This window comes from Neolamprologus brichardi, chromosome 15 (assembly GCF_056152115.1).
Source record: "Neolamprologus brichardi isolate AB-2024 chromosome 15, ASM5615211v1, whole genome shotgun sequence".
Classification (NCBI taxonomy): Eukaryota; Metazoa; Chordata; class Actinopteri; order Cichliformes; family Cichlidae; genus Neolamprologus; species Neolamprologus brichardi.
This window is the reverse complement of record NC_142118.1, coordinates 22,825,986-22,849,404: the sequence shown is the minus strand read 5'-3', so window position 1 is coordinate 22,849,404 and position 23,419 is coordinate 22,825,986. Positions and strand designations below refer to the sequence as shown.

Sequence of the window (23,419 nt, the reverse complement as noted above, 5' to 3'; positions counted from 1 at the left end):
GTTGAGTGGCAGATCTGAGTGTTCTAGCAGGAGTATGTGGTTTGAGAAGTTCACTAAGATAACTTGGCACTAATTTATTAATAGTTTTGAATGTAAAGAGTAATATTTTAAATTGAATATGGTACTTTATGGGCAGCCAATGCAAGCTAGCTAGAACAGGAGTAATATGGCAAAATTTCCTGGTACCAGTCAAGAGCCGGGCTGCTGCATTTTGGACTGTTTGCAGTCTAAGAAGAAGAGAAGAGGGAAGACCGTAGTACAAAGAGTTACAATTATCCAACCTGGAGGTCACAAAAGCGTGAATAAGCTTCTCCAGGTCCTCATGTGGAACATAATGCCTAGCCTTAGATATAAGGCGCAGTTGGTGGAAGCTAGATCTCACTACAGCAGAGCGAGCAGTACACCCAAGTTACTGACATAGTCACAGGAAGAGCTAGCAAAGGAACCCAGGGCAGCACAGAGTTGGGCACGAGGGATTTTACTGTTGAACACCACAATCTCAGTCTTCTTATCATTCAAAACAAGAGAATTACTCAGGAACCATTCTTTGACCTCCCGCATGCATTCTTGAAAGTAGTGCAGGGACACAGCAAGGTCGTCAGTAAGTTCATAATAGATCTGTATGTCGTCGGCATAACAGTGGAAGGCGATATTCTATTTTTCAAAGATTGCGCCTAGAGGGAGCAAATACAACGAGAAAAGAATAGGGCCTAAAACTGATCCTTGAGGCACACCACAACAGACCGGAGCGGAGGAAGAGGAGAAGGTGCCTAAATTAACTGATAAGGATCTATCAGCGAGATATGATTTAAACCAGTCGAGGGCAGTGCCTCTAATACCCACAGTGTGCTCAAGTCTTAGTAATAAAATGTTATGGTCCAGCATATCAAAGGCCGAAGAGAGGTCCAGTAAAACTAGGACCATAGAGCGTCCAGTATCAGTGATTACAAGAATATCATTAAGAACTCTAACCAATGCTGTTTCAGTGCTATGCAATGGCTTAAAGGCAGATTGAAATTTCTCAGCAATATTGTTCGTGTCCAAGTACGCCTGGAGCTGGGAGAGAACTAGTCTCTCCAGGATCTTGGACAAGAACGAAAGCTTAGAGATCGGTCTGTAGTTTGAAAGGTCATAACAGTCAGAGTTTCTTTTTTTAAGAATCAGGTGGACTACAGCATGCTTAAAGGCCGAAGGAACACAGCCTGAGAGCAAGGAAAAGTTCATAAGAAATAGGATACTAGGTCCGATTACATCAAAACAGTCCTTAGCTAAACGAGATGGAAGAATGTCAAGCACAGTATTGGTGTTATTCATTTGAACAACTAGCTGCTTAAGAGTCAAAAGTGACACAGGCTCAAACTGGTGGAAAGTTGAAATGCACTCAGGAATGGTGAGAGGATATAAAACAGGGGGAAGGGAGGACTTAAGAGATGAGACCTTCTTTAAAAAGTGAATTTGAAATCGCTCACAAAGAGCCTGAGAATAAATTAAAGGCATGTCCGGGGAAGGGTTAACCACAGAGTTAAAAATTTTAAATAAGGTACGGGGGTTATGGTCATTGACCAGGATGATTTTGGTAGCCAATCAGATGGCCGTAATGGAGAGGCGTTGATGATTGGTTTCAGACAGAGGATGATCCGAGTAGCTGCATTGAGGCCCAATATAAGCTAAATATGGATTATTCTGAACTGTGAATCATGTAAAGCTACTCTGGTAGGTCCAAGGATAAAAATAATGACTATAAGGGGGAAAAAAAACATAATAGGTCCACTTTATTTGATTTACAACACTGTTTTGACAAAGCAACTAACAATTTTCCACCAGGTTTGTGCAGCCAAATCTCAATAGACCAAAAATAAATAAATCTGATGGTAATAATTTCCACATTGACAATTTGATGAGATTATCTTACTCCAATTTCAAGACAAGTAGAAAAAAACGTTTTTGTTTTGTTTTTTCTGTGTGTGCGTCTTTACTTATTCCAGTAGATAAGAAAACATAACGGATTACAGGGAAATTCAGATCGGCTGACCCAAGGAGGGGACTATGCTACAAACTATTCACTATATGCCTATCATTTAGGGTAACTTTTTATCTAACTGTTCAGTGGGGGAAGAATATGTTTGTGATTAAATCAGAAGGCAAGCATGGACAGATGGAGAGCCAAACATCCGTTCCAAGCTGCTGATTTCCTTGTTTTCTTTCAATCAGACTATAAACAAACTTTTGGTTTCCCCGAATTTCTACAGAGGAAGAGAGCATAAAGTTACCATGAAATAAACCACAATTATTCTTTAAATGATTGCTCCACTTTGTCTGAACCTTTATTTTTCCTGATATCTATTGGAAATAATTTGTCAACCATTGATTATCGTACAACTTTTTGCACGTTTTAGCTGTTAGCAGAACCTGCACTCAATTGGTTGATCACGCCTTTTCTGCAGCTCTGCTTCAAAAATGTTTTTGTGCAGTTTGACATGGAACCTTTAAGGTTGGAAGCTGCACTCTGTTTAAATTAAAGGTCGAGCTTGAAGCTATAAACAAACACCATTCCACATTTAAGCCAGGAACACCTGAGCAGGTCAACCAAACTGAGGCCGAAGATGGCCTGGAGAAAACCAATTAGAGGTTTTAGGCATTTCAGGGGCCTACTTGCTTATGGCTTCATCTTAACACAAGCACACCTTTGACCTCTGGTCAGTATCACGTTTCTTTACCTTCTGTCTGTTTGGCCTGGATTCTTCTTTTCAATTCAGCCTACACGAGAGATGCTTCCTTCCAGGAAGAAATGAAAGCACCATCTGATATCTGTAACTTAATATTTCACACAGACTGCTTTCGCTTTCATGCCAACAAAGTTAAGGTGTCACGTCTGTCTTCAGGCAGCTCATGCGTTCCCAGATAAAACAGTTTTCAATGAGAGGAGGATGTAGTGGCTGGCCGCGGGTTGACACTTATCCAGCACTGTTAATCAAGGCGACTTGTTCTTGGCTCGAATGTACGCAGAAACTTAATTTAAAAGTAATATTCAGAAACCTGCAGTGGAGGCACGGTCTGCCTCTTCTCTCTCTGAATTCTCCCCAGCTGGAAAAGCATCTGCGTGCAGCCAATATGGCCGCGTGCCAGACCAGTAGTCAAAATGTGAATTATCCCCAGTTTCCTGCTTTCAAACACAAACTGAGCTGCCCTTACTTTCTGCCCAGGTAAGCCGGAATCACCGGGGTCTCCCTTTGGTCCAGGACGGCCCTGAAAACAGAAAGCAACATCATTAATGAATGAAGACGGTGACTCGGAGGGACAGAACAATTAGAGATGGAGCTGTGACTGATGTAGATGATAGCAATATTAACCAGATTAAGACTTGCTAAATAAATCAAAACTCTTGTGCTTTCCACAAATTCCACCCTGTACGGATGTTGCAAGGAGAAAACCATGCTTAAAGACCAAAACCATTTTCATTGGCTATAAACTTACTAGTATTTTAAAGTTAACATGGGCATCAATAGGGACTGACTCCCCAGAGGACATTAGAGGAACTGCATTTTTTGGCACATCTGGAAACTCAGAAGTGAAATATAAATATTTAAACTACATTATGATTTATAGTTGCACAAGAGTTTTGAAGCTTGAAGGTAATGTAAAAAAAAAAAAAAAGCATTAGCTGTATCTCCCAGCATCTGAAATCAAACCTACAGCCTCAATCGAGTGGATGTTTTAATCCATAAAACCTGTTTAATCCACTGTAACCTTTAACAATATCGTCAGATTAATGGAGTACTAAGCAGCAGAAACTGTCCAGTACTTTCCACAAACCTCTATTTCGTGGGACCTTTCTGGAAAGTGATCTCAGTTTAATCTGGGTACATCTAATCTCTGAGACGGAAATCCAAGCTGCGATTTATTAACATTCAGTGATACTGACGTTCGGAGGCTTCTTGGTATCGCTTCTTTCCCTCAGACATGAAAGAATGTGAGTCCTTGCCACAGATACTCCCCAGCTTGTAAATTCTCTTTATAATAAATCACTAAGTAATCCCCCTCACTCTGCTCTGTGTGTGTGTTGATGTCAGGTGTGTTTACAGACTTACAGCTTCTCCTGGAATCGACAGCCCGCTCGGTCCTTGAGGGCCGGGCAGACCCATGGGCCCAGGTGGTCCAATTTCTCCCCGCGGGCCCAACGGTCCCTGCAAAATACAGACAAGAGAAATATTTAAACATGGGAGGAATTTATTGTTGATATCTCTTGTCCCAGTTGAAGTGTACTACTGTTGAAATATTTGGAAAAGGCCGGCAGGAGACAAGGAATGCTAATAGAACCGAGCCTTCATATCAAGGACAAGGAGAGCACAAACACTCAATCAGTAAGTGGAATCAGATGTGCTTCTCAAAGCTCTTGCACTTGTACCATCTTTTATTTTCTTCAGCCTGCAGGAAAATGTGAAGCAGCAAGTGTTGAAGGGAAATGCGATAGAGAATTTTTTTTCCCAGGAACTTACAGCAGAACCGGGCTCTCCTCTTTCACCTCTGGGACCTTTGCTGCCGGGGGCACCCTGAAAAGAAAAAGATTTTCTAGTTAACACAACAAGGATAAGAAGGACGCAAGAGATGCACGAAGTGGAAGTTAGTCTGAACATGCCACAAGAGAGCCTGTCTGGAAGAAAACCCTGAGGACAAATGTGAAGCAGAGTAAGGCCTTACATGAATGCAGTCACAACCCACAGACACTAGCCCCTAACAGCCTGTGTGGGAAAACTGCTTCCTCCCGAAGGACAAGAGATAGTTGGAGTTATTCAGCAGTTAACACAGTGATTCAGAAAGCACAAAGCTCACTTATAAAAGCTGCAGGCGGCAGGAGAGCCTAGTCCCTCTCACCTGATCAGGTTTTACAACACTGCGTGAAGCCGGATTATTTTTTTCATTAAAGCTGAAATATTAACTTGCAGAGTCTTTGCACGGTCTGTGTATGCATTTTGCATGCTCTAATGAGCATTTGATTTCTAATTTTAGTATATTTTGAGATTTTTTTTTATTAAATTTCATTTCAGTTAGTTCCCGGGGAGAATTTTCTGATGTCTGTTTAGTTTTTGTTTGTTTTTTTCATTAATTTCAGTGTTGATTTTAGTCTTTTTAATTATCATTGTGGAGGAGGGCTTAAGTCAGAGGTAAGATTTAGAAAAATCTGTGCAGGATACAATTTTAAAAAACTTTTTTTGAAAGCAGTCAACTCAGTCTTGCAGACATCCAGACTCTCAAAAACATGTCCAATTTTTTTTATATTTGTATTTTATCTTAATTTTCCAAGTTTTCAATCTCTTTTAATTACTTTCATGTTTTTTTCTTAGAAGTCTAGTTTTTATTTTAGCTAAATATAATAACAATAACCTTGGCCTGAATGCACAGTAAGCAATCATTAATGCTGTTGAAAGGGGGCATTTTAATCCAAACAATGAGCGTTGCCTCTTGAGAACCAATTCTGCTTTTCTTTATTTTCTGTCATTTTCAGACCTTTCATTTACGAGGGGCAGCCAGTCAGAAGAAAGTCGACTTGAAAGGAGAGGAGGCCCAGGATGAGATAAAGAAGGATTATTATTGAACTGTGAGTCATGCAAAGCTATTCTAATACCATCCAAGAATAAAAAAATATATGGTTAAGAATGGTCAAAGGAGCTTGCAAAGAAAAGCGTCTGGACTTCTTTAAGTTGCTTGAAGACGTTTCACCTCTCATCCGAGAAGCTTCTTCAGTTCTAAGGTCAAATGGTGGGGAGTCCCAGATTTAAACCTAGTGGGAGTATCCCCCCACAGAGGGACAAAAGGACCCCCTTTTGTCCCTCTGTGGGGGGACAAAATCTGAATCATGTTTACATGTCCAAAGTTTACATTCGATCAATTAAGAAAGAACTGGGAACATTTTAGTCAGAACTGAGATTGTGTAGCTAGAATTTGGTGGTGTCAGCTCCTAACTTCTAACTCTCCACCTTTTATTTTTCTTTCTCAGACTTGTACGTTTGTCAGAGTGACAGACGGCGAGTGATGAGACGTCACTGGAGGACGTTGGTCTGACAGATGGAGCTCGGTGTCTGCGAGCTGTGTGAAGTTTCCCTTTCAGAGAGAAATGTGGTTTTGGTTAATGAGCGCTTTGAGCTGCCCGAGCAGAGCCATGAAATGATTTTATGATTTAGCTGCCACCATCATATGTAAATATTTCGTGACTCTGCAGATAAATGCACGAAGAACATTTCCTCCTGAGGTTCATTTAAAAACAACCAACACCCCCCCCACACACACACACACACACATACATCTTGGCAGCTTTACGTTTATTTTCATGTTTTTTTCTGTTACTAATTAGGTTTTTATAAACAAACTAGTTTCAGATTTTGTATTCAACGTTGATGTAAATAATGAATTTCCAGCCTTGTATAGTTTTAACAGCATTTTCAGACCCTGCAGAAAAGCATTCTGTTTCAAGCTCTCAGTCCATTTATCGGGCGATTTAACGATGAGTATGTTCATCTTTTTTAAAGTGAAATCTATTTTAACTAAAAAGTATCTTCCCTGAGAAAAGTAATGCTGGGCTTGTATTCTGTAGTGAAACACGTTTCCACAGTGGTTGTGCTATCATGTAACGCATAAGTCAAAGCTCTGGCCTTCCTGGTTATTTATGGCCACTTATGCGCTGTATGTTGTACGAGGGAGAATACCTCGTCCTGAAGCACATTAACCACAGGAAACCTCTTTGCAATGCCTCATAAAATCTTTTAAGAGAGTGGAGAAAGTAAACTGTGGTGCCTGTCTGACAGCTGATGGATGAACCTACAGCAGCCGCCTCCTCCCTCTGACTGCTTGTACGTGAGGATAACAGCTGACGTTTCTCTATACATTCCTTTTTATTGCAGTACTCCCCACTTCCCTGCGCTGTCTGCGACTTCCATGAGTCTGAAAGTGTAAAGGCCTCATACCATTCTGTATGAATATCAGTGAGTTCTGCTGAGATAAGGTGGTCCTGAGTCTGTAAAAAGCTGCCCTGAGTGAAAATTGTTTGAAGCAGTAAATGATAAATTTAAAAACAAATGTGCTTGAAATGTAATTTAAAAGATAATTTAAATTAGAAACTGAGCACTGCTTTTACCATCATCATGACTGTGTTAGAGGCTAACTGGGTGTAGCAAACCACCTTTAAGGATTTTATACGTGTAGCCATTTGTGAGTGTTTTTGCTAACTTCAGCAGGTGTCTCTAAATGTGTCTCTTTGCTCACATTATCCTCATAAAGGCCTAAAGATTTCACAATAAAAGCATTATCTCTACTATATCTACCAAGCCACTTGATGCTGCCTTGCCCTCCTGACAGCTCTTTCCTCATCCTGCCATCCACCAAAGCTGATTGGACCACAGGACTGGGGCAGTGGTCCAATCAAACTGGAGCCCCAGAAATAGTACCTGCTTTTGAATGACCTTCCAATTCCTCCAGGCCCTGAGTTTCACAATCAGGGAGCTGACAAGTTACCGGCTGTCTGGTTCTTCATTTATAACCGATCGCACCGTAGAGACCTCACATGGCATAGGGCACCATCCACCTGTCCTACGCTCTCGATTTTATGCATTTCATTTGTGTACACTGGTTAACATTCACAGTTGTCTTTAGAATAGAAAAGAGCCCTACAAAAATGGATAACAGTTTGTTCTCACCACTGGTCCCTGAGGTCCTGGCGGCCCGTTGGCCTCCGAGGTGCAGGTGCAGGCGTTAGGAAGAGACGGACACTTCATCTCATCTCTCTGTTTGTGAAAGAAGAAAACAATTTAACTGTCAAAACAATGGTAAAAATGCAAAAGTAAGGCACGGATTGCGAATCATGCGAGGTCAAATGAAATTCCTTTTGAAATCGCTGCTGAACAGTCACACGACTCTCATTGCACAAAGACTCTGCACAGGATGTCTGCAAGTAAAAAGTCTTCCACGAGGTGTTGAGCAGAGCCAAAACTGTGCTGTGTGGCGCCCTGTGGTATCATTTATTGGTATCGGCTTCACTGACAAAGACAGTGAAAGTAAACTACAGGCTTCATGTAGTTCATATAAGCTTCTTACATGAACTTTCTGTTCACGAAGCTCTAAAATCCCATCAGTGTAAGGGAAGCATGGCCCATAGTACAACTGATAAGAAAAATCCTGTGTTGTGAGTATTTCTGAATAATGATGACATCCTTTCCTATTCACGCCGACTGGGAATGCTAACTATGATGTTCACAGAGTTGCTTGGATTTAAAGCATTTGCTAAACACTCATCTTGGACCCGATGTGTGGATATTTCAGCTCACGCAGGACTTTCACATGGATGTGAAACTCCTCTTGTCTGGGTGGATATTTCCACCGAGTCCTCGCAGATCGCCTCAGTTTGGATCATTTAACCAATCAAGCAGCTGTCCCTGCTCGGCAGCAATTTAGATAATAATCCGCTGGAGTTGAAGCACTTTTCAAAATGTTTTGTACATCCAGCTGCAGACATACTGCGCTCAAACAAAGCTCCATTTGTTGCTGCGTCTCTGGAGATCTCTGCTGGGACCGAAGTGAGAAACCGTCACACTGAGAGAGGGCAGCCGCTTAACCACAGCCTGAGCTGTTCTTACTGTAGATTTGTTCTTACTGTGTTCTTACACAGATTTTCACCCCACAAAGAGCTTGACAAACACCAGAAAGCATTTTCACAAACAACATTTGGACCTGCCCTGGATGAATGAGATTCATATGTTCTCGAGTTCTCTACGGCCTAAAAATTAAGATCTCCAAACACTACTGTTGTTCCTCCTTCTCTTTCTGATCACCATCTAACTGTCCGCCATCAGAATGAGGCTAAGGGAGGGGCGGTCCCTTCCTGTTAAAAAAGGAATTCTTCCTCCCCACAGTCGTCAAGTGCTGCTCACAGTGGATCGTCTGTTTGTTGGACTGTTCTCTTGCTAATATTCGCGGGTCTTCGGCATACAGTGTAAAACCATTTGAGAGGACTGATTTGTGAGTTGGTGCTCACTAAAGCATGTATTTGGAGTACGTGCAGAATGTGGTTTGGCACAGTCCTGCTGAAATTCATCAAGATTTTCTCCAAAGTCTTCTGCCATGTAGCATTAATGGTGCCTTCATAGATGTGCAAGTTACCTGTACTGTACCATACTTTGAACTTTGCTCAACAAGTTTTTGTCTCTTTAGTGGATAGGATGCAGCGTCTATGAACAATTTGATCGACCACAGGACTTTTAAAAAAATGTTTTTAAATTTTGAGTCCGTGTTAAAAGGGATAAGTCCACAAAAGATGGTTTCATTTCTGAATCTCACTCCTATATATATCTTTTTTCTTTTTTTCACAATTTTTAATTAAATAAAAATTAAATTACATGTCAAATCAATGTTTTTTTGCACTTCAGTTTCTTTGGAAACCTAGCTATGATAACGGGACACCCAGTTCATGTTGTTGTTGTTGTTGTTGTTGTTGTTTTTTAATAAAATGTAAGTACTGAACATAATTTAGCTTAGATTATTAAATAAATCAGTTTTTACGTTTAATAAACATTTTATTTTCCCATAATTCACTGTGCTTTTTTTTTTTTAGGCTCACACGCCACTGCATATCATATATACCCAGTTTATTTCCCTCTGTGATTCGAGCCGGTTCTGACTCTGATTACGAGTCCTCTGCTTTGATCTGCTGCTGGGTCTAAAAATCCCTTCAAAGGCAAATCAAGGTCACACTTCTCCCTGCTGAGTGTTACAGTACAAACACACTCGTCTGTGTTTTACCATCACTTTTAACTGTGACTAAATGCATCAATAAAGTTTTTGTGCATTTTTCCTTGGTCTGGTTTCTTTCAGAGAACCAGCTGGCCTGATAGCACCCCTTTATGAGATGATCAACATCCCCAAGATGCTCCATAGATGGAAAAAAAGCCAAAGACAGAAAAGTGTACACTTACAAGCCAGTGTGAGTTTCTGAGATATATGGGTCGTTTATTGCTGGACGTAGAAATTAAATTGATCTTCGTGTACCAAGACAACCTCACTACAACCTCTTCTTCACTTTCAGACTTAAAGAAAACCCAAAGTGTGCATGTGTCCAATCAGGCTGTGAAAACAGCAAACACTTTATTTTTCCAATAACTCAGATGGGTTTTTTGGTGTGGGGTTTTCAAGGTTGAATAAAAAAATTATATCTGGGAAGGAAATCTTTGCACCCTATCGGCCAAAACTTCATCAGCTGTTTCTATATTCTTTAATCCCAGTAGACGTTCGGAGGATATACTCCCCAGCACAGCTGATTATCTGGAGTCGAAGCTAGCGCCAGTTTATCGTCGTCACTCAGCTGCCGGTTTGAGGCTAAAGGAGCGACGGCGTGCCAAAGTGGGCACATGCTAAATATGTTAGGCTCAAAGGCTTTGTGGAGGTCGGGGTTCCCTTACCCTCGATGGGAGGTCACAGCATCTGTCTCGGCTGGTCCAGGCCAAGTTGCAGACAATGTCGAACATCTGGAGCTGGAACTGTGGAGAAGGAGGGGAGAAAAAAACAAAAACATGGATATGGCGTAGTGGTACATGTGTCTGTGATACACCCTCCACAGCTCCCAGAGGACATGCAGAAAAACAGCAGAGAATGAGGCACTGCCGAGTCCCATCAGCCCCGGGGAGAAAGGCTCGCATTACAACCCTGCTGATTGATTTACATGTGGCGCCGTGTAAAACTCATTTCACTGTCTGTTTGAATTATCTACAACCTCTCTGTATCCCCCCCCCCCCCCCCCCCCCAAAAAAAAAGAAACAACAAAACTTTAAATTAATTACAAAATGTTCAAAATGCTGTGGATTGTGTTCAGTTCGCTCTCTGCTCAGAGTTTGTTCAGTATTCAAACTAAATGTACGGCAACGAATAAGAATACTGCTGACAGCAATGCTACCCCTCAGCCTCCTAGCAGACACACCTCAGGTATCAATTTCAAAATCCTACATCGTTATCAAATCCACAAGATTCTCAGAAAACTGAGATTCAAACGATTTTTGGTATCTGCACTGATTGTGTCAATTTGAAAATATACGTGGCTACCTGCTCCAGTTATCACATTCACAAACGTAGGGGTGATGACAATACCCCACCAGCCTTTTACAGCTAAGGTAAAAAGCTGCACTGTTTGTTTTGCGCTGATAAAGTCAGCAGCAGCTAACATTTTATAATTGTGCTACTTCATTTTTCTCCACCTCAGCTTTCACCTTGGTTCTTGATTTTTGTCTGTCATTCACCAAGATAACACAAATCTACCAGGCTGAATTTCATAGAACGTGTTGGTAGGGTGGTTGCCTCACAGCAATAAGGTCCTGAGTTCAATTCCGCAATCAGCCTGGGATCTTCCTGTGTGAAGTTTGCATGTTCTCCCCGTGTTTGCGTGGGTCCTCCGGCTTCCTCCCACAGTCCAAAGACTTGCACTTAGTGGGGATAGGTTAATTGGAAACTCTAAATTGCCCAAAGGTGTGAATGTGGGAGTGAATGTGAGTGCGAATGGTTGTGTTTGTCTATGTGTTAGCCCTGCAACAGACTGGCAACCTGTCCAGGGAGTAAACTGCCTCTCACCCTAAAACAGCTGGGATAGGCTCCAGCACCCCTCACAACCCTGAAAAGGATAAGCGGAAGCGAATGGATGGATGGTGTTGGGAGGGTTGGGTGTCGGAACTAGTAAATAAACCCCAGTTTTAAGTTTTAGTTTTGGCGGAAATTTTTTATTTGTTATTCAGTTTTTTTGCCAGTTTAGTGAGAATTCAACACTGTACAATGCGAACTTGTGAGACTGCTGAACAAAGCATCTTTAAACAGAGAGTTCAAACACAGACACAGACATCAGCATGATGGTGAATGTAGTGCTGTAGAGAACTGACACTTACGTGGAAGCCTCACTTCCTGTTTTTTGTAACTCTCCGAGGTAACAAGTCTTCTCGACAGCTAGTTCAGTTAGCCACGTATTGCTAAACTCTTCTGTCACCCAGTTTATAAGCTGTGCACCCTGATTGTTTAATATCTAACTGCTGGTAAATGATTTAGAGTGGAAGGCGTGCATCAACTGAAGAAACCTAACAAGGTGATTTTGCATGTGAAGTATGTGAGCAGTAAGGGAAAGCAGGCTGCAAACAAAGGCTGTTTTTTTTGTCTGATGGCGTGTTAGAAAAGTCTTACTGTATCACCCAACCCTACTTTAAAAGTAGGACCAGAAGATGCTAAAGATCAACAAACTCTTATTGGTTACCTGGATTATATAAAGAAACAGATGAAATCTGTGTCAATTTAATTTGCTTTGAAATTTTTGTACTATTTGCAGTCAAAGTAAAATAGAGATAAAATCATTTGTCGGTAGATAACGTCAGTCTCCTGTTTGTGTGAACGCAGAGTTCACTTACAGTTGCCGATTCTCCTTTGGAGCCGATGGATTTGGACATCTTGCCCAGGACCTGGTAGCCGTCGCTGGACATGTTTCCAGCGGCCTTGATCTGCTTCTCGGCCACTACCTGGCAGTCGATGTTGAGCTGGACGTTGGTGGGTGAAACCAGGATGTGCAGCTTCAGACAGAAAGAGAAAGGAAGGAGAGATTTTATTGGCGCATTCTTTGTTCTACGACCATGTGCCATGTCTGGTTTTCATTCTCGCAGCCTGCACATTATTAGGTTTTGCCGAGCCCATGGCGGAGGCTGTGGATGAACAGGCTCGATCATGCAGAAGTATACGAGCGCTCACATGGAGGGAAAACAGCACTTCCCCTCTGTCCATTCAGAAAGAGGGGTATCTCCATCATGTTCTAAAGACATCCCTGCAGTGCTTTGGATTTTGACCTTTTAAACTCTTTCTTGTTACTGCCCTGCAAATATGAGTATTTCACAAGGAAACATCCGTTTTTCATTTTTCTTGTCCTTACGGGATCATGTTTAAAGATGTCAAATAAAAGGAAATCCTCAACTTTTATAAATGCTGCTTCCATTTTCCTCGTGACATGCCAAGAATGAGAATGTGTTGAAACTCCCAAATAATAAACCAAATATTTACCACTTACATTTTAAACATCCCATGTGTTTATACTACAGGTTTACTTTGCACAGGAAGTCTATGGAACTTTTGGGTAAATGGTAACCATCTTAACCACCACCACCGTCCTATCTCATTTTAAATAGTTCCAACCTATTTACAACATTATTATTAAACTATTAAACTCTGTTATTAAACCTTTTTTACCATGTCCTGACTCGAGGGCAGACGAGTCATCCTGCTAAACTGAGCAAACTGGAGGGCTCTTCGCTGACGCTGCACTCTGGTAGTCAGAGGCGACGTTAAAGCAAAAGCCTTCAATAATTACACCTAATCCACTTAATTACAAGCATCTACATAAAACTCAGCTGCTAATGAGCTCCTCAGCATTTGTTTAAGTGCAGCTGCATAGAATGTGTCTGAAAGATGAATGTCAGTCTGAGTTTTGTGCGGTTCTGGCCAACACCAGGGGAATAATGTGAAATCAAACCAAAAACCATTAGACCCAAGGTGTGAATGTGCCTTTAGGCACCGATGTTCTAACAGGTTTTTTTTTTAAATTGTAAAACATTTATTGTTTCACTTCAACGCGACACCTAAATATTTCTGACATTCATGCTACATTTTCTTACTTTTTGAAGCTATTAAACAGATTATTTTGAATTAAATTAAACTATTGTGGGATAATTAATAACCACAAGGAAAACGGCTCTCTCAGCTTTCATCTGTCCAAACACTCCAAGCGTTTCATTCAGTAACTTTTTGCTTTTCTGATAAATACCCACCACTGGCATCATTATTTATACCAGTGTACTGTGAAGTCAGCAGGTTTGCAGAGTTAAAGTTGTTCACTGTAAGCCAGAGAATTTTTAAAGGTACGCGTCGGTGTAGATGCAGGTCCAGAGACTTGTGAACAAATCGTTTTATCTGCTGAAAGATTCCTCCATCTAATTGAAATATTCCAGATTCAGCTGGAAATGCTCATCGAGAGGCCAAATCTACCCTGAATTCTTTCCTTCTATCTCACCGATGGACTTTGTACAACTCCAAACAGTAAAATAACTGTGGCAGCTTCGCCGTACACACAACACCACAATTTGCATTTCTCCTCAGTCACGTCACCCTCGCCGCATCATGTCGTCATTTTGTGGTGGAGCATCAGAGCCGCCTTTGCAGCGGCTTTTCATCGAAGCGAGTCGGGATGCATGGAGGGAAAACGTGACCTCTACAAAGCCACAGAGTGGCGGCGGCGAGGGCAGCTCGCTGCTTGTGGTCAGTCATGTTTAACAGAACGCAGAAGCACCGAGGTGTCCAAGAAACACTTCATGGAGGGAAACGCAGCGTTTATCTGCTTTTCATGAAGTCAGCAGGTACCATTAAAGCTTTCAGCATGTCAACGCTTTAACTGGACTCGCTCTTCTGTTAAATTTAAAGGATTTTAAAAGCCAGTAAGAGCACTGATATGATCACACTGAAGCTGCCAGTATTGAAACATGAACAGCTTTGTGCCAAAAGTGAGAGCATACAGTATTTCATTCTCTTCAGGCTGGAAAAATCCTCAGAGATTCAGAGGAAGGTCTGATACATGGTTCCTGTAAAACAAGAGCTGATGTATTGTCCTTGTGTGGATGCTGTTGTGGTTAATATCAGCTATTACAGGAAGGAGACCTGCCAAAATAAAGGCGCTGCTGAAGACGGGACTTCATGATTGAAACTGAAACACGGTTCCATAAAGCTTTAATTCCATAAATAATTAACCCTGTACACGCCACTCTGCAGAAACATGCGAGTGTATTTTATGATGATGTGATCTATGAATGTTTTGTTCATCTTTCTAAACATTAAACGTGTGCAATCTTTGTTTGGAAAGCATCTATATCATTAGTTTTATGGGTTTCTTTGAAGAGATTTGTCTTCAGGAGGTGCAAAGAGTAACAGACAATCCAGCAACCTTCCTTATTCTTTACAAAATACTCAAAGTTTGGTAACAGCAGTAAATCGTAGCAACGACAAGTCATGAAACCAGAGTGTCTGACTAAACGCTCTTCTTCCCTCCTTTACTTACGATGAAAAATGGACCAATTACAGCTGCCAGTTTACAAGCTCCTCTGCCATTGTTGGAAAGCCCCTTAAACCATTCATACCAAAGTCTGGATGTAACGTTTGAGCTCCAGGCTGACGATGTTTACACGAGCAGAGATGAAAGCGTGTGCCGAGGCCATACACGCCCTCGCTCTGTTCATCTGACCTCAGGTCAGCAGGACAAGTTCCACATTTATGTGCCGTCGCTGGAGTTGAATTTATTTCGACAGCACGAGGCACACAGGGACACTGAAGCCTGTCCTTATAAGGCTTTGAACAGCTGGGAATGTGATCCCTGGTAGTAAAGGGGTGAGTTCAGGAGTGTCCCTATACAAATCACTTTACTAACAACATCCTCTGTGGATGTGCTCAGTAATGCTAGTACTCAACTTTAGTGGGACAAAGCAGACAAAACTGCTTCTTCCATCAGTCTGTAAACATGCTCATTTCTGCTGTTTGCATCGAACATTTTAACATTAATGTCTGTAGGGACTGACTTAGTGTTGGAGCCTGCCTCAAGTGGCCATTAGAGGAACTGCAGTTTGAAGAACAACTCAGGTCCAGAGAGCTGAAAGCTGAGTTAATAAGCTGACTAATATTGGGCGAGTTAAAGCTGACATGTTGAAGTGAAGATGAAAAATAAGGCGCCATTCACTTCACGAACCTCAATAAAGTTCGGTGAGTACACAGTTTGATCGTTTTTCTTCTCCAGTCTTCTTTTTCTGCCATCATCCTGCTCATGGATGGTCCTACGTTACTTTATCCCTTTCTTCTGGTCACGACTTCAGCCTCGAGAACAGTAAACTGACATTTCCCTCCTCTGCTAAGGCAACATTCACTTCTTTGGAAAGTAGAAATGAGGTTTGTGCACATGTGCAGAGTTTCAAGATAGTTGAGATTCATAAAAAAAAAAAAAAACATGTCAGGCATAGCATAAAGAATATTTATGCGCTTTCCTTCCCTGAATTCAGTTTTATCCATCTGGCTCCAGCTGTATAATCTCTGAGATGTTTCTATTAGTCAGAGCATCTTTATTTCCTGTCGCGTCTTCCTGTCAGAGCTACAGCTACTGGCTGGCCCGTTAATCGATTTCTCTGCAGTTACTTGGCGCTGATTGTTCGATGATGGCCTGTTTATTCGCTTATGCAAATGTTGTTTGGGCCCGTCGGGGGGCAGCGGTACTTTAAACCCTTAAGGTATCTGCAACAGAGCTGACGCTCTGATGGATCTCTGCTGTTAAACACATCTGAGGAAAGATTTCAGGGATGTTTCCAGTGCTGAGCAAGCTGGTTGGTGAAGCGCTCAGAGGGGAAAAGGATTAGTGGAGTCTAAGCGTGGTGATGTGGCCGACGTCTTTTACTGACAACAGCTCAGTAAATCTGGTTCAGCAACAGCTGCGCTCAGGCTAAAGCACAATTTTAAATCAACTCCTTTCTCTGACAAGCTTTTAAATCTTAAAGTTTCTTCAGTTCAGCTGGTTTTAATTGCTGCTGCTGGAGAGACCTAAAAGCCATTGTGTTGTCCATGTGTCCACCACGCAGTAGAGCACATAGCCCCGAGCTAAAATTGACCCCTGACCGCCTCAAAGAAGAAGAATTTCCCCTCAAGATCCAGTTCTGCATGTTTTAAGGGTTTTTATCACACTAAGCACATGTGGGACTCTGACTCGGTGAATCTGCATTTTAAAAGACAATATTTTTACGCCTTCTGTTAAAGAAAAGCTGACTTAAAAGTCCAGGATACAGTCCACATGTATCCCAGCACCAAAAAACTTTTCAACAGAGGTTAAAGGTCACCATACAATCATGATAAAGTTGTGGCACACTCATTATCACCATTATCATGATCAACTGATTCATTATAATTAACTCTAATTCTAATTAAAGACTTTTTTGTCTTGGTTTGGGTAAATAGTGCAGTTCGATCACATGAACATCAGTAACCAATAGGAGTGCTCTCTCCATGCTCTCAGGCAGAACCGTGTCCGGTCGAGGCGCCTTCCCTTTTCCCCTTTTGTTTTCTTTGCCAGATCAAAGCCATGAACTCCTTCTGTTTCTGCTTCGTTTGTCAATTGTTTTTCTTCATGTAAATTTCCACCGAGCATGATGGGAAAATAAATCTCAAAAGGAAACTGACCGTAGCGTTGCAAGCAGTGGCCCTGCATGATCGCTGGCCTCTCCAAAAACCAAACTCTGACTCATCTTTAGATCTGAGATGGTGCCAGACTCCAGTCTTTCCAAACTGGCTCCAGTGTACTGCAGGCATGACAAGCATCCTGAAGTCAAGCTGTGTTTTCGCCATGTCTGAGCTCCAATTACTGATCACACAAGAAGAGCTCAGCACTGGGACTGTGGTGATGGGAAACCTTTATATTTCATCAAAATTCTGAGACTTGCACCAATGACAGGGGAGGTAAAGACATCTCAACTTTGTGGCAAGTTGAAGACTCACCAAATACCATAAAGGATATTGCAATACAGAACTTGACAAATAGAAACTTAATTACTATACTAGCTTTGCCAACCACTTATTCTCCAATTCAGATATATATATATATATATACAGTGGGGCAAAAAAGTATTTAGTCAGCCACCGATTGTGCAAGTTCCCCCACTTAAAATGATGACAGAGGTCAGTAATTTGCACCAGAGGTACACTTCAACTGTGAGAGACAGAATGTGGAAAAAAAATCCATGAATTCACATGGTAGGATTTGTAAAGAATTTATTCGTAAATCAGGGTGGAAAATAAGTATTTGGTCACCTCAAACAAGGAAAATCCCTGGCTCTCACAGACCTGTAACGTCTTCTGTAAGAAGCTTTTCTGTCCCACACTCGTTACCTGTATGAATGGCACCTGTTTGACCTCATCATCTGTATAAAAGACACCTGTCCACAGCCTCAACCAGTCAGACTCCAAACTCCGCCATGGCCAAGACCAAAGAGCTTTCGAAGGACACCAGGAAAAGAATTGTAGACCTGCACCAGACTGGGAAGAGTGAATCTACAATAGGCAAGCAGCTTGGTGTGAAAAAATCAACTGTGGGAGCAATCATCAGAAAATGGAAGACATACAAGACCACTGATAATCTCCCTCGTTCTGGGGCTCCACGTAAGATCTCATCCCGTGGGGTCAAAATGATCATGAGAACGGTGAGCAAAGATCCCAGAACCACACGGGGGGACCTGGTGAATGACCTGCAGAGAGCTGGGACCAAAGTAACAAAGGTCACCATCAGTAACACACTACAACGGCAGGGAATCAAATCCCGCAGTGCCAGACGTGTTCCGCTGCTGAAGCCAGTGCATGTCCAGGCCCGTCTGAAGTTTGCCAGAGAGCACATGGATGATACAGCAGAGGATTGGGAGAATGTCATGTGGTCAGATGAAACCAAAGTAGAACTTTTTGGTATAAACTCAACTCGTCGTGTTTGGAGGAAGAAGAATACTGAGTTGCATCCCAAGAACACCATACCTACTGTGAAGCATGGGGGTGGAAACATCATGCTATGGGGCTGTTTTTCTGCCAAGGGGACAGGACGACTGATCCATGTTAAGGACAGAATGAATGGGGCCAAGTATCGTGAGATTTTGAGCCAAAACCTCCTTCCATCAGTGAGAACTTTGAAGATGAAACGAGGCTGGGTCTTCCAACATGACAATGATCCAAAACACACCGCCCGGGCAACAAAGGAGTGGCTCCGTAAGAAGCATTTGAAAGTCCTGGAGTGGCCTAGCCAGTCTCCAGACCTCAACCCCATAGAAAATCTGTGGCGGGAGTTGAAAGTCCGTGTTGCTCGGCGACAGCCCCAAAACATCACTGCTCTTGAGAAGATCTGCATGGAGGAATGGGCCAAAATACCAGCTACTGTGTGTGCAAACCTGGTAAAGACCTATAGTAAACGTTTGACCTCTGTTATTGCCAACAAAGGTTATGTAACAAAGTATTGAGTTGTATTTTTGTTATTGACCAAATACTTATTTTCCACCCTGATTTACGAATAAATTCTTTACAAATCCTACCATGTGAATTCATGGATTTTTTTTTCACATTCTGTCTCTCACAGTTGAAGTGTACCTCTGGTGCAAATTACTGACCTCTGTCATCATTTTAAGTGGGGGAACTTGCACAATCGGTGGCTGACTAAATACTTTTTTGCCCCACTGTGTGTATATATATATATATATATATATATATATATATATATATATATATATATATATAAACTAATCTATATCCTATTTATTCAGTTTTTACCACATGTTCTTTTTCAATGAACCCCAAGCCTTTTGCACAGCTCCCAGAATGTGAGCATCATCACAGGACGTCAACAGCCCTCAGCCTGAGTGTCAGGAGAAGTTGGCTAATGCTGTCATGGTCCTAAGTACGCTAAAGAGGCACTTAGAAACAAACCTTCCTTCTAAAAGAAACTTGACCTCCTGCAACTCTGAAACACAGTCAAACTGAGTAAAAGTATCTGATAATGCAAAGGACCCAGATTTCTAGTGCACTGTGCGGATGTGATGCTAATCCAAAGATGCTTCATCAGCGTTATCAAGATAAGAAAAGAGCAGACACCCTTTTTGCAGATACAAATAAAGTTTTGTCTTAAAATGTTTGGCTTTCTCTTCTGTGTGCTTTGGCTACAAAAAGCCTTTAAATGTGAAGATTCTGGAATAACTTGTCTGTCAGACTGTAAATCCAGCACACAAGCAAACCCATCTGCAGATGCAACTAATTATGATGCTCTGGGTTTTGCCTCAAATTTCAGGACACAGCTTCACATCTGCAGATCAGCCCTTTTTTGTGTTTTGCATTCATTTTTCATATTGCCTGATGAAGGCACTTTTCTTGAGTCCGTGCCACCCCATCCGTTAGCATATCACAGCTTTTTCACATCATCAGTTCACTTTCACACAACACGATGCCAAGGTTAACATTGTGAGATCCGCCTCTATCTGACAGGTGCTGGCGCTCTGGTCCGGCTGAAGCTAAGGGATGGGTAGCGTTTACAGTGTTTTCTGCTTCTTATTAGCTCGCATCAGTTAAATCCTTTGATACATCTCCCTCTGAAAATCCCTGCCATCTAGCAAGTGCAGAAACAGCCTGGGTTTCCCTTCTTTTTTCCCTTGCATGCAAAGAGTTATTAATTTATAAATATACACTGTTTGCATATTACAGAAATAAAATGGGTCTGATACACTCCCACAGCTCTCCAAGCCACCATTTGGACACTCTGAAAGAAAAGAATCTACTTAAAAAAATTTAAAGCAGAAATCTGTGTGGTGAAATGGTGACCTCCTGAACTCCAAAATAGCCAGGTCACTATTTATTTTTTTTAAAAGTTTCCTGTTACAAGTTTCTGACCTTTGCATTCACATCTGTTAAATCATTAGGCTGGTTCCTGTGTGTGAGGGTGCAGATTTGGCATGAAATCTATAGAAGTCTGCTCCAAAACTGCAACTTTTTTCTTTTTTCTCTATGACAAAAAGAAAAAGGAGGAGAAAAAGGCATTTCTCAGTATTATCAGATGTAGTGAAGATCATCTACAGACTAAAATCAACCACACACTCCACTGTTAGTACAGTTCAGAGCGAGAGGCTTTAAAGCCTTCCTGCTGACACTCTTATCCCACCCTGGGAGGTAAAACCGCAGAGCTGTGGTCGGCTACCAGAAGAGGTAAAACTGAGCGCTGCCTCCTTAAACTCCTCCTGGTCCCGCCTCCCTGCTGGCACTCTTCAGCTGCACTGATGTAATTGTTTAATAGAAATAGCAGTGACCCAGTATTTTCCAGTCGAGCGTCCCAGCGGCGACTGCAGTGCGCTTTTAAAGATCTCCCCCTCTAAGAGGAGCTTATGGATGAAACTCATGAAACTTTAAGATATTGTTGAAAGGACTGTCCACACCGCTTCTCCCAGCAGTGCTTCCTGTAAATGTGTTGCTATCAGCACCATGTCTCAGACCTAATCTAGAGCATGAAACACAGTAGCTCTGAGTGGAAACTGTCTTTAAAGCCCAACGCCACACTAAGAAAATCTCTTACATCAGGTTCGAACTGCTGAAGTGTGATGCTGATGACAAATCTGTCTTCGTTGGTGGGCCTGAAAGTAAAAGGGTAAGCCGAGGCGCAGTAATCGGCTGAGAATCCAGGAGGACAAAAGCTGTCCAGCTCTCTCAGGCTCTGCCTCATCCTCATCACTGTCTGCACAATCCTTTCTTTGTATTGTTTAGTTTATGCTCTCAACAGTTGCAAAGCATATTTCATCTTATTATAATTCAGTCACTAACACGCATGTTGTGGCTTGGGAGTAAGGTCATGATGATGAGAGGAAAAATAAAGAGGCTTGTGCTGCATTCGGGTAAAGGTTTTTTGGGGGGGTTCTTTTGGCATCTTCTCCATGCCCTGCGTTTGCCCTATGTTTCATAACGTGAAGGTGGTGGTGTTTGCTTTAAATTTTCAGATGCGGTGCGTGTCTGTGTAAAGTTTGTTGGGAGCATGTGCTTTGTTCTTTGTTCTGTTTGTGATTTTAAACTCCTCCTCGTGTGCAAGTGTAGACATCCACTGATTAGGATGAGCCAGAAGGAAAAGAGAGCCAGACAATCCAGCCGGACTGGCTTTTGTCTTGCGGGATTCTCAGACCAGATGTGCCAGATCAGTCGATTACGTCATGATTATTCTGCGGGGAAAATTTGCAGATACAGATATATCTAAAAATGCTGTACATAAAAGGCATTGTCGTCACCACAGAAGGCTGAACCTCACGATATTAACAAATACAGCTGGTGGCATTTCTTATCAACTGTCTTATGGTTATAAAACAGTTATACACCAGTACAAAACTGACAATGATCAACCAAAAACCAACATTTTCTGAGCAGTGTTACAAAACACAAAGTGACTATGTCCCTATGGCCCTGAGATCAGAGGATTCATTGCTGAGTAGAAAAAGTAAAACATTTTTTCACCATTTCTTCAGGTGGTTCGTTTGCTAGTTAGAAACCCAACTATATTACATTTATTATCATGTACGTATCGTACATGTGCTGGCACATCAATCATCCGGTTACTGCATTTTTTTTCTTTTCATCTACAACCTACATATTTAATCTACTCTCTCTTCTCTGATTGGCTGTCAAAGTTCATCTACACACAATCAAACACGCTCTCTCCTCCACCAGCACCGAGATTATTCCTTGGTTGTTGTTTGCAACGTTCTTTACAAGTTATTGGTTGAGCTAGGATTCACCCGCAGTCCTGTTATTTCAGTAATGAGTAAGTTCAGAAGCCCAAATCCAACAGCCTGCTGAGTGGTTGGATCCTCGATTGTCCAGGAAAGGAAGTCTGAGAAAGTTCTTTCTGTTTACACGTATGTAGCATTTTCAGTGGGAGAAAGATGACTTCTCCCATTTCATTGACTAACTGATGGACATTTTTCTGAGCCAGCACATTTTGTTAGCGTTTGAGGAGTTGTCTTTTTAATGTTTAGCTTGAGGCAAAAGGAGTGTGTGTAACTCAAATTGCAAAAAAACATCATCTCAAAGGTGAAAATAACAGTTACTTAAGAGCCACAGGAGAAGATCCTCATGAATGATCTCATTTGTTTTCAAAGGAGTTTTAAAGATTGAATAACAAACCATCCCACAAAGCTACATCATACCTCCACCTAATCAGACCTGCTCAGCTCATGTCAGGCTGTCTATTGATCATTTTATAACATCCAGGAGACGCAGATGGCGACCATGTTTGAAGTGCGTGTAATCGCAAGCAGTTGCTGCTCTGCGTTTTACAACCTGCAGAGGACCATCTGTTCATGTGAGCCAACATAACTCCTCAGGAACACGTCTGCAGTTTGCGTGTGAGGTGCTCTGGCTGTAATATACAGCATATTTGGAATCTCAGGCATGTGCGGGTTCTGTATGACCTCGAGACGTCCAGCGAGATCAAAGAGGAGCGCTTCGATTCATGTGTCAAGCCTCAGTCAAGCCACGGACCGAAAAAAGTTACATAACTCAAACATTAAAGACAAATTTGGCTTCATTCTCCTCAATTTCAATATGCAATATGTTAGAATTCACATGTGGACAGTCTCCACTGAAAGATTAATGACTTCTGCTTACCTTGTGGAAGCTTCCATGGAAGATCTTCTTCACTTCCCTCGTGTCAAATGTGACTCTCTGTAGCTCGCCGCTTTCGTCTTTGTTGTAGAATGAAACGGTCTGGCTGGATGCTGAGCAGGGACAGAAGAATAAATTACATTAGAATTAAGTTGTAGGAATACTCAGGTTCAGTCTCAAAAGA

At 41.9% G+C, this 23,419-nt stretch overlaps 1 protein-coding gene across 1 annotated transcript in view; it reads right to left on the bottom strand.

Moving 5' to 3' along the window:
* col12a1b (collagen, type XII, alpha 1b) overlaps positions 1 to 23,419 on the bottom strand; it is a 154,982-nt gene that overhangs the window by 11,300 nt on the left and 120,263 nt on the right. Inside the window, exons 62-68 of the mRNA XM_087852439.1 lie at positions 23,239 to 23,348; positions 12,420 to 12,578; positions 10,443 to 10,520; positions 7,689 to 7,775; positions 4,497 to 4,550; positions 4,089 to 4,184; positions 3,193 to 3,246 (exon numbers count right to left, since the gene is read on the bottom strand). Of these exons, the coding sequence (XP_087708565.1) occupies positions 3,193 to 3,246; positions 4,089 to 4,184; positions 4,497 to 4,550; positions 7,689 to 7,775; positions 10,443 to 10,520; positions 12,420 to 12,578; positions 23,239 to 23,348 (638 nt within the window). The remainder of the gene's footprint in view (positions 1 to 3,192; positions 3,247 to 4,088; positions 4,185 to 4,496; positions 4,551 to 7,688; positions 7,776 to 10,442; positions 10,521 to 12,419; positions 12,579 to 23,238; positions 23,349 to 23,419) is intronic.